The sequence below is a fragment of the Carcharodon carcharias genome, chromosome 4 (assembly GCF_017639515.1).
Source record: "Carcharodon carcharias isolate sCarCar2 chromosome 4, sCarCar2.pri, whole genome shotgun sequence".
Lineage (NCBI taxonomy): Eukaryota > Metazoa > Chordata > Chondrichthyes > Lamniformes > Lamnidae > Carcharodon > Carcharodon carcharias.
The window spans coordinates 105,510,862-105,522,174 of NC_054470.1; the positions used below are offsets into that span (position 1 = coordinate 105,510,862).

Genomic DNA, 11,313 nt, shown 5'->3' on the forward strand with positions numbered 1-11,313 from the left:
TAGATAGGTTCTTGATTGGTGAGGGGATCAAAGGTTACAGGGAGAAGGCGGGAGAATGGGGTTGAGAAACTTATCAGCCATGATTGAATGGCGGAGCAGACTCAATGGGCCGAATGGCCTAATTTCTGCTCCTATGTCTTATGGTTTTATGATTGGGTGATTTAGTCATTAATCAGGCCTGGAAACCTCACTGCTGTAAGTGACTGACTTAGCTTATGCACAAATTTGTATTAAGAAACTATCCTCCACTGACTGCAGTCTGCTGAAGGAATAAGTTTTAATCGGGAGACTTTGCTGCAGTTTCAGGCATGAGCTTAGAAACTCAACTCTCATGCCTGCCTCCAACTCATTGGCTGATGGTGCTGCCTCCGAATTAAATTTTCAAACTAAACAGAAATGGAAACATGGGATGAAAATATTCAAATTGTCAGTGAAAATCTCAAACATCTCACAGCACATGATGGATTAAAGATAATATTTTATTTCAACCAGTTCAGCCATCAAGAGTACAAAATACAACCTAGCTCTGGCCAAAGTGACCATTACCAATGACACAACATGCCACATGGTTGGATCCTTAAATTCAAAAGGATCACTTGTATCACAGGCACCATTAAAGGGAAGAAAGCACAACCATCATCAGTGTTCAATGCGCGGAATCATTTCAGAGGTGAATAAGCTGTTGGACGTAGGAGCTTGTTAGTTTGGGACACCAGGTATGTGGCACTATCCCTCACTGTAAAGCAAAAAAAAAAGACTGTGGTAATATCCTGTAATGTTTAAAACTTATCACAACATGGCCCAGTATGAAGCACGTTTTAAATTAGGCAGGTGACATTAAAATGCATGTACTGAGACAAATAATTATTAAATCAAGAACTAGAAAAGTAAACATTCTCTCAATAGTATTTTAACTATCAATGTCAGGTGCACACCATAACTGAGTTAAACAATCTCGGTCTTTAATACACTCAATGACTCAATGACCTGGCCTCCACAGCCTTCTGTGGCAATGAATTCCATAGATTCACCACTCTCTGGCTAAAGAAGTTTCTCCTCATCTCTCTTTCTTTTTGTTCACTGGATTTGGGCATTGCTGGCTTGGCCAGCATTTATTGCCCATGTTTAGAGGGCAGTTAAGAGTCAACCACATTGGGTCTGGAGCCACATGAAGCCAGTCCAGGTAAGGACAGCAGATTCCCTTCCCTAAAGGATATTAGTGAGCCAGATGGGTTTTTACAACAATCGACAATGGTTTCATGGTCAGAATTAGGCTTTTAATTTATTCACTTCAAATTCTGCCATCTGCTATGGTGGGATGCGAACCCACGTCCCCAGAACATTACACTGAGACTCTCGATTACTAGTCCAGCGACAATACCACAACACCATTGCCTCCCCTTAATCCAACTTAATCTAATTCCCCCTAATCTCCCTGTAATCTAATTTGTGATAAGGAATGATTGTACTGGGAACCTGAACGGTTTAGTAATTTTACAATGAACCTTGATACCAAGCAATCTCAGATCACGTATTATACAGAATTTAATAACCCTGAAACAGGCCATTTGACCCAAGATGAAAACCAATGCCGAACCACCACCCACCCACCTTTCTTCATTGAAACCTCTCATCTTCTATTCCTTTCTCCCTCCCATGTAGTTAGCTAGCTTCCTCTTGAATACATTTGTGCAGTTCACTTCAGCCACTCAAAGTGGTAGCAAGTTCCGCATTCTCTCCGATCTTTTGAGTAATTATTTTAGATCAGTTTAGAATATAGTTACTTGCATGGTGACGCAAAGGTTTCAAACCAACAGAATGAGTTGAGTTAGATTCCAATCGAAGTCCTGAGCACACAAGTACCAGCACCATCTCCAACTTGAGTTCTGGAATTTAGTGTAACTAGAGTTGAAACCAGGGTTAAAAAAAAAGTGCTCGTGTTTATAAAATGGCCATTTAAATCCAGAGATACAACTTTAGGGGCATGTAATTGAATTAACCAGTGGGACTTGGCAAGCAATATATTCCTATATTCCTGAAAATGCTAGAAAGATACAAATACGAGAATAGATAGGTCAATATTTCAGGATTCCTCAAAACTGTAAAAATGATCATATTAATAGAACCAGACAAAAAGAGGAGAGAAACGACAGGAGCAGACATCGTAATAGTTATTAGTAGAAGAGAAGAGAAAATTTAAGATCATATAAAAGGTCGCATAAGAAATAGGAGCAGGCCACACCAGTCCTAAGGGTAGGCCACACCAGTCCCTCAAGCCATTCCTCTGTTCAATTCCATCAAGGCTGATCTCCTGCCTCAACACCACTTTCCCGCCCACTCTCCATATGCCTTGATTCCCCGAGACCCAAAAAGAGAGTCCATCTCAGCCAAATATAGTCAATGGTGGAGCATTCACAACCCTCTGGGGTAGAAAAGTGCATAGATTCATAACCCTTTGAGTGAAGAAATTTCTCCTCCTCAACTTCACAGTGGAAGAATAGGAAGAGAGAGAGAAACAATATGTGAGAGTATATAAAGATAGTTTGAGAAACACTCAAGGAAAAAAAATGGTCAAATATAGTGACAATGCTATCCCTGGCTACAATGGGGAGGATAGGGTAAATCATCGCCCCCACCACTCCCCTCACCGATTATCATGCCTGGAGACCACACTGTTGTTAACTGGAATTGATTTAGCAGCCAGATTTTGTATTGCGTAACTATCTTTCACTGACTGCATTTTGCTGGAGAAATATTCCTACTTTTATCTGGAGACTTTGCTGTAGTTTCATTTACGAGTTCTGTTTGCTGTAGTTCATAGTGACTCTTTTTAAAAAGATTGCTTACTGAGCCTTGGGGCAAGTCCCACCTATGACTGCAATTCTCTCCATTCTGGCTGGGACTAGGGGTGTCACTGCATGCAGCCTTATGTCTCAGATGTCTTTTACAGTGTGCCAGATGGGGAGAAACAAAAAAGGTCCTTACCTGCTGCCACCACCCTGACATCCTTTTGCGCCCTGCGCCTTCCAGCTGCTCGCTGATCACCATCCTCATGCCACCAGAGGGAATGGACTGCAAAATAATAGTCTCAAATTAGAACAACTGCTGACCGCGAGGTGAAGAGGCACAAGAATTAATAGATATTTTGAAACTGGGGTGACGTTGGGTGAAGTGGGGTTGGGGGAGACTTACAAAATATTTATTCAAAGAAGTTATCTCTCAAATCTGTTTTTCAGGCACAGTGTGGTGCCACTCAACTTCCTTTGTTGACAGACATAAACTTTGAGCTCCTAGTTACCAAATTTCCAAAAGTGGCCTCTTCAAGCAGTAAATTCTCAGCTCACAATATTGCTCCCTGAACACAGCAACTTTAGTGCTCACTGTGAAGCACTTTTTGCGTGGATACTCAAGTTCCCATAGAAATCTGGGGTCAGGGGCTTAATCAAATGAGATAGAAGAGCTCCAGAACTCCCTGAAGCACCTAGTTCGTGCTGCTTTGATAAGTTGTTATATGAGAGATTAGCTCTCGCAGATTGTTAAATTTATTCTGAGCTAACTTGACTGCTTACAGTGCACCGACACGATTTCAATATTGCACCGCCACTAAAATACATCATTATTTTTGAAATATTAAAATTTCGCCGTGGCTGATCCTTCAGTCATCTTTTCAAAGGGTCTTTGCCTCGTTATCTCTCTCTCTACACACAAAAGTCCTTCTTCCCAAATCCCTTCTTTCACTAAAGTACATTTATTGACGCGTTGCTGTGTTAAAACCACAATTCCAATTACTGTTGAACAACCCCCAGAGCTTGAACTTGCTCGTCAAAGCACTGAAGTACACAAAATGTTGAATATTGAGTAAGTTTGCACTCAAAGGGTCACTTCAATCCCCACTCCACCTCCCCCCGCAGCTCAGGTTTGACTGAATTGAACCCAGACAAATCCGAGTTTCTGTACAACTCAAAGTGGAAAAGTTTATGGCCTAGATTCTGAGTATTGCAGAAATTACAAGGGCAGAAGGCAGGGATCTAACAGGGGGGAATACATAAGGGAGTAAATATATTTGTATAACATATATTGAGTAAATTGCTTTCAAATGAATAATTGTGTGGCATTAGTCCAAGGATGATTCTGAAGCTTAAAACTCTGGTCTTACCTTTGTTGAGATGGCCAAATTCACTGTGGAATACCCCAATTAGTGTGCAATATCCCACATGGTTATGTGCACTCACAGCTTTCTGAAAGGCTTTACCCCATACAACAGGTCCACCTGGCACCATCTGGTAATTTATTAATTCATATATACCTGTTTGGAATTAGATGCATTAAAAGAGAAAATAAAATCATTTGACAAGCGCAAACAACACATTACACACAACGTTACTACACAGAAACGGGCTACCAATTCAATTTGTGCAGCTGTTCCTTTCCACAGATAAATTAAAAAAATACACACACACACACAAAAATGGGGTCCTTGGTTTTGTGTATAGAGAATTAGAGTACTAAACATGATGGTGATGTTGAATTTTTACAAGACTGAGTTATAGTTGGAATGCACAGTCTGAGTATCCCACTATATATATGACCACTGACTCTTCAGAGACATCTCTTCATTTATTCTTTCATAGGCTGTGGGTCTCGCTGGTAAGGTCAGCATTTGTTGCCCACCACTAATCTGCCTTTGAACTGAGTGGCTCCCTGGGCCATTTCAGAAGAAAGTTAAGAGTCAACCACATTGCTGTGGGTCTGGGGTCATATATAGGCCAGGCCAGATTAGGGAAGGAAATCTACCATCCTTAAGGGCAGCAGTCAATGACAATCGATGGTTATCATGGTCACCAATACTGAGACTAGCTTCATAATTCCAGATTTTATTAATAAATTGAATTTAAATTCCACCAGCTGTCATGGTGGGATTTGAACACATATTCCCAAGGCCTCTGGATTACTGGCCCAGTACCATTATCACTACGCCACCATCTCCCTTTCAAGAATATTGGTTTGAGATCCAAGAAAGCAAAAAAATGTACACAAACTACAAGTCTCAAGAGTTTAGTTTTTCAAACTGAATGTTGTCGACTGAAGAACTATGGTACTCTACAGATGTTAGGAAGAAAATTTCATAATTGATACTTAATTAAATTCAGAACAATCTCAGATTTGGCCACTGCAACTGATAGAATTCTGACAAACACCAAGATCTGATGCGATTATACGAGGAACAATGTATTTTCACTAACACTGATTCAAAAGTGGATCCAATCCTACTTGTGCCAACCAAAAATAGTGGCCATCAACATGGAAATGTTCTGTTGCTTTCGACATAAGGTGAGGTGACACAGCCAACAAACCAATGCACATCATGATGGCAAGACATGCTAACATAAATTACAGCTGATTTGTGGGATCAGGTATTATACCTGCACACCAATTGAACATCTGCATGATAAAGGTAGTGCACATAATGGGCATACCTAGTTCCTGGAAAACTCAGTACACAACTCACATATCGAATATATGTTGCGTACATTTTAGTGCTCCAATTTTTCTAGGAAATCCAGAGTGTGCAACATCTCAAACCCAGATAACCTGGTTTGCACAAATAAGATGGTATTAGCTGATATATGTCACAACTAGGAACTTGAGACAGCAAGTTAGATGTAATTTTGCCTCTATGCATCTAACCTTCAAACGTTTAGCCTGTGGTGACACCGACTGTTAAAGCACGGTCTTAATTCTTGGCTGTCTCATCCATTTTTGACATTTTAAAAAGAAGTTTAAGGACTGGGATAAACAAGGGAACTTTCTGGTGGAATTGGCTAGAGCATTGGGCTGTCGACCTTTAACCGTGAATTTGCTTAGACTGGATGAGGACAGAGGCCAGATCAAGGATGCTTGCCTTTTTTTGGTGGTTTGCGCAACTCCGCCCATGGCACCATGTAAACGATCTCGCTGGTTTGATTGAGAAGCATTGGCAGCATTTTTGAGATATAATTTTGTTGCCAGTCTTTATTGTTTGCCAGGGCTTCTCGTACTGCTGCTCGTTCCTTGTAACTGTCTAAGGAAAAGATGCTTTGACATAGTCCATTATTCACAAATATTACAAACATAGCACATGCCTCCTCTACTTCTATTAAATATTACATATAATCACATTGTTTACACCAGTTATGGCTGTCGTATTTAAACTACAGCATATACACACCCATACACTTATTTTCCAAGCCTCCTAACTCCCAATTTGCAGCTCCATGTTAAATGGTGATGTGGTTCACACAGACACCATTTTTGACCCTAGGAACAGGCAGTGGAGTGTATTCCCAAACTAGTTGCTTTTAAACATTAAGAACTCAAGAATAGAGTAGACCATTCAGCTCCACAAGCCCATTTCGCCATTCAATTTCAGTGTCAGCCACGACTCAGTTGGAAGCGTGCATGCCTCTACATCACAAGGTTGCGGGTTCAAGTCTCACTCCAGGGCTTGAGCACAAAAATCAAAGCTGACATGCTCTAACGTGGTACTGAGGGAGCACAGCACTGCCGGAGGTGCTGTCTTTCCAGATGAGACCTTAGACCCCCTCGGATACATCCCCAAGGGAAGAATGGGAAGCTACAGTTCCCAATTAACAACCTTCAGATTTGGAACTCAGCAGAGAGAAGGGCTGGGAAACACACTCATGTCTGACCCCTTCAATGCTCTACACAATGGCACTCCAATACATTATGTCATTGTGCCCTTACTGCAACATCTACTCCTGAATGGAATAAAACAGGCTATTAAAAAAAATTATGTAAATTCTTCTCTTACCATATTTCCAAATGTGAAAGACTTCATTCAGACACCCAATTTCAACAGACCAGTAGCCAATTAGCTCAGAGTGGGCAGTACGTAGGTGGATGTTGTCACTTGTCAGCTTCATAAAATCAGCTACCTTCCCCGGCTGTATGATGTACGTGCGGAATTCATAAAAAGTGCCATTCTGCTGCTGGCCTCCTGCGGAAGTTCCTATAGATCTCTGGAGGTGAGAGAAGGGACAATTTCATACTTACATAAAAGCATCCAGATGTGGTTTTTCTACAGTAGACTTCCATGTCATCACACAACTGTTTCCCACCCATTACAACACCAGTATATGAAGCAACCCTCGTGCTGTACTCTCTGTAATACACACAGCTCATTTACGTCACAATTCTTCAATATGCACACACATCATTTTGAAGGGGCCTTAAATTAATTAAGCTTCATGGTTACCTAAGCACTATTATTTAAAAAGGGCAGCTTATATCACTTTTGTGCAGAGATACATTCGAAATTCAACAGTTTATATTGGTGGCAGGTCCAACCCATAAGGTTACATAAGGTGATTACATAGCTTTACTGTCTTCAGCCAGGTTAGTTTGCTCATGCTCCTGATTTAACCAACACCTCTTCAAAAAACAAAGGCAATGGCAAAATAACGAAATGCAAAAGGTGGAGATCAAATTCAACAATTAACAGTGGTAACCTCAGTCAAAGACATTTGAGGTCATTGAGAAAGTCTATTTCCTCTACATCCCAATTATAAACAGGGGGCCACTGATATATGTCAGGAGATTCTGGGATCATTCACTGGTGTTGCTGGGGTAGCATTCAAGCATTACCAGTTCTGACCAAGCACCTTAGAACCAAGGATATTGTGCTGCTTCAAGGACTTCCATTATGTTAAAATGAATTATATTGGCAGACCAATGGTTTAGATAATGAATCAAATAAATGGCTTCTTTGGAAACATGCTCCACTTCTTGAACCACTGCAGTCCCTGTACTGCTGTTAGCGATTCCAGGATTATGACTCAGCCACAGTGATGGAACAGTGATGCATTTCCAAATTGGGATGGTGTGTGACTTGAGGGGAACTTGCAAATGGTGGTGTTCCCATGTGCCTGCTGCCCTTGTCCTTCCAGGTCATAAAGTTTGCGGGTTTGGAAGGTACTGTCAAATAAGGCATGGCGAGTTGCTGCAGTGCATCTTATCATATTACAGCCAAGGTGTGTTGGTGGTGGAAGGAGTAAATGTTGAAGGTGGTGGATGGCCAATCAAGGGGGTTGCTTTGTCCAGGGTGGTGTCGAATTTCTTGAGTCTTGTTGGTGCTGCAGTCATCCAGGCAAGCGATGAGTATTACATCACACTCCTGACTTGTGCCTTTTAAATGGTGGAAAGGCTTTAGGGAGTCAAGAGTTACAGTCTCTGATCTGCACTTGTAGCTATAGTATTTATGATTGGTCCAGTTATGTTTCAGGTCGATGGTAACCTCTAGAATGTTGATGGTGGGGGATTCAGCAATGGAAATTACAAGAAAGCTTCCAGTGATGAGGAACTTCAATTATGCAGCTAGAACAGGGAAACTGCGGTTGTTCTCTTTAGAGGAAATGGGGGGGGGGGGGGGTTTGGGTTTGATGGAGGTGTTCAAAATCATGAAGGGCCTGGACAGAGTAGATAGACAGTTCCTGTTGACAGAAGGAGCGAGAGCCAGAGGACACAGGTTTAAGGTAATTGGCAAAAGAATCAATGGCGACCTTCTGCCCCCCCACCCCCACCCCCACCCCCAAAGCAAGTGGCTAGGATTCAGAATGCAGCTTGGGAGCGTGGTGGGGGCAGATACATATCGGAGCTTTCAAGAGGGAAGTAGATAAGCATCTGAGAAAAAAAAATGCAGGCTGACTGGAAAAGGGTGGGATATGGGAATAGCTGAGTTTCTCTTGCAAAGGGACAGCTTAGACAAAGTGCCAAATGGTCTCCTTCTCCACTGTGACAATTCTATGTATCACAGAGGCAACCAATTTACACAGTCTACTTCTTTTAATTGTCAGCTGTGGCTCAGTTGGTAGAACTCTGGCCTGAGAGTCAGAAGGTTGTGGGTTCAAGTCCCACTCCAGACGCCTGAGCCCATAATCTGGGTTTATATTCTCCTGCACTAACCAGTGAGCTCCTCACAGTTAGAAGTGCTGTTTTCAGATGAGACATTGAAAACTGAGGCAGTGCCTGCCATCTCAGATGGATGCACAAGATCCCCTAGCACTACATCTAAAAGTAGGGGAATTATCCAGTGCCCTGCTTGGTACTTATCCCTAAATCAGCCAATCACATTGAAGAATTCTCACAGACAGCCAACCAGGAAGTAAAATGCACCACTATACTTAACTTTAAATTTTACAGAGAGCAAAATAAATGGTTGGGTCATACACTGAAGCTGAAATATCAAACCTTTCTTTTAAAAAAATTGGAACCATCAGAATGGAACATTTAACAGTACAAGTATAAAATCTGTTTCCAGGGCCTGAGAGGTCGTTCTGCGATTACGATTCAGTGCTGTTAAAAAAGCCCAATTACATTTTATTTTTCAGGATGTATATCAGTGAAATTGCAGTGTAAAGAGGGAGGTTCTAATCTAATTGTTTGCAGTCTGCAAGGAATTCAGCAACACACACTGAAGGAATTCTAGATCACCACATTTAACTGTGTACTGGCAGACGTCAGAGTTTCAGAAGAGCAATGATGGCAAACACAGAGTTTCACTATCATTCCTTCTAAAAATTATGGTCCGTGGTTTTAACGACCCCGCTGTGAACACATTGGCTGCTGCGCATCTATTGCAAGGGCAACTACATTTCATTGGCTGTAAAGTGATTGAGGACATCCTGGGGTATGTTATGGAGCTATTTGAGTGCATGCTTTCTCTTGACTATAACTGGCTCAATGTTGTACACACTGTTCACATTCGTTAAAAGTGGATCCAAATGAACTTGCTATCGCTTAAAACTTTAAATCATTATTTCAATATCTTATTTATTTCATCATTTAAAAAAGCAAATCTTTAATGAAAGTTAATCCGACAGTTTTCAAGAAAAACACAGGTGCAATCTGCAACTAAACAGCCAGTTTGCATTATAAGCTTCCATCAACTGATCCCACTCTCTGGTCCTAACTGTAGAGCCTTTTATGTGCAAGGTTTTCTTCCGACACACTCCCTTACCAAGGACCTGAACTCCCAAGAATTGCTACGTGCGGCTCGTCTGGCTCCATTGCTCCAGCGAAACTGCTGACGTGCTTCACTGCGTGCAACTTGGAGTAACTTTTCCTCGCCCTACAAACAATTCTCAAAATGTCAACTCCACAAATCATCAGCCCTGTTTTCTAAACAGAATGGCTTGGTACATCTTAGGGGAAAAAACGTATTTCAAGATTATGCAAAATTCAGAAAACACAAGTGGAAATGAATTGCTTAAATTTAAAGGAAGTCGAAATAAGTTTCGAGGTCGAGGCCAAAAATTGCAAAATGGCAAGGAATTGCAGCAACCCGTCCGCCCGCCAATAAAAGGATCCTCTTTTACTTCGGCAGCTGTTTTGAACTTTTACCTGCTGTCCCAGGTTACCCGGGAAGAGGAGGGACCGTGGAGCGACTGCATAGAATCTGCTCAATACACTCCTCAGACTGTACATGGCAATAGAACACGGAGAACAGGGGCTGGAACGTTGTGACAGCGGGCCGGAACCTTACGACAACGATTTGGAACGTTGCGCCCGCGACTCAACGTTCCAGTCCGCCCGGCTGGCCGGACACTGACCAGCTCAGGGCAGGAAGGCGTCGCTCACCTCTTCATCAACCGCCGCCCCCAGCCGCCTACGGTAGCCGCACCGACACACAAGCCGAAATCTCACGGCCTTGCCCCCTCGCGTGGATTTCAGTCTCTCTTTGAATGTTAGAATGAGTTGGGTGTATTCATGAGTATCGTGTTTTGGAGATGGATGGAGGGGGAGGGGGAGATTGTTGAGAGAGGTGCTGGTTCATTTGTAGCAAAGCTAACGCTAGAAAAAACATAGAATCCGTGACCAGATTTGTAGCTAGGCTCGTCAACTCTCTAGAATCGTTCTGCAATGATTTAATACTGTGGATCCTGGAAACCTGAAACGTGAATGCTGCAAATTCTCAGCAGGTCATGAAGCATTCGTAAAGAGAGAAATAGAGTTAACATTTCAGGTCGGTGAGCTCCGAGAATTAAAATGACCCTCCACCTTCCGACAACACCTTCCCCGAAAACGCAACACCAATCCTCCCAGGACAAAGCAGCCTGCTTGATTGACACTCTATCCACAAACATTCACTCCCTCCACTCGGACCCATGCATAGTAGCAGCAGTGTCTACCATCTACAGGATGGAGGAATTCACCAAGGCTCTTAAGGCAGCACCTTCCAGACCCGTGACTGCTACCAACTATAAGGACAAGTGCAGCCAGTACCTGGAAGTTCTACTCCAAGCCACTCAGCGTTCT

At 42.3% G+C, this 11,313-nt stretch overlaps 1 protein-coding gene across 4 annotated transcripts; it reads right to left on the reverse strand.

The window, feature by feature from the left end:
* Nucleotides 1-461: 461 nt before the first annotated feature.
* Nucleotides 462-10,663, reverse strand: nipsnap3a (nipsnap homolog 3A (C. elegans)). 4 transcript variants are annotated; one of them, XM_041185403.1, is made up of 7 exons: nucleotides 10,399-10,663; nucleotides 6,812-7,019; nucleotides 5,903-6,061; nucleotides 4,157-4,306; nucleotides 2,986-3,072; nucleotides 1,789-1,902; nucleotides 462-736 (listed from the first exon to the last, which is right to left on the reverse strand). In XM_041185403.1, the coding sequence occupies exons 1-6, from the start codon at nucleotides 10,480-10,482 to the stop codon at nucleotides 1,829-1,831; spliced, it is 762 nt and encodes a 253-aa protein (XP_041041337.1). In that variant the 5' UTR covers nucleotides 10,483-10,663; the 3' UTR covers nucleotides 462-736; nucleotides 1,789-1,828. The 4 variants fall into 4 exon arrangements, with proteins under 4 accessions (XP_041041337.1, XP_041041336.1, XP_041041335.1 ...); XM_041185402.1 differs by having other exon boundaries at nucleotides 1,785-1,902; XM_041185401.1 differs by lacking the exon at nucleotides 1,789-1,902.
* Nucleotides 10,664-11,313: the final 650 nt, after the last annotated feature.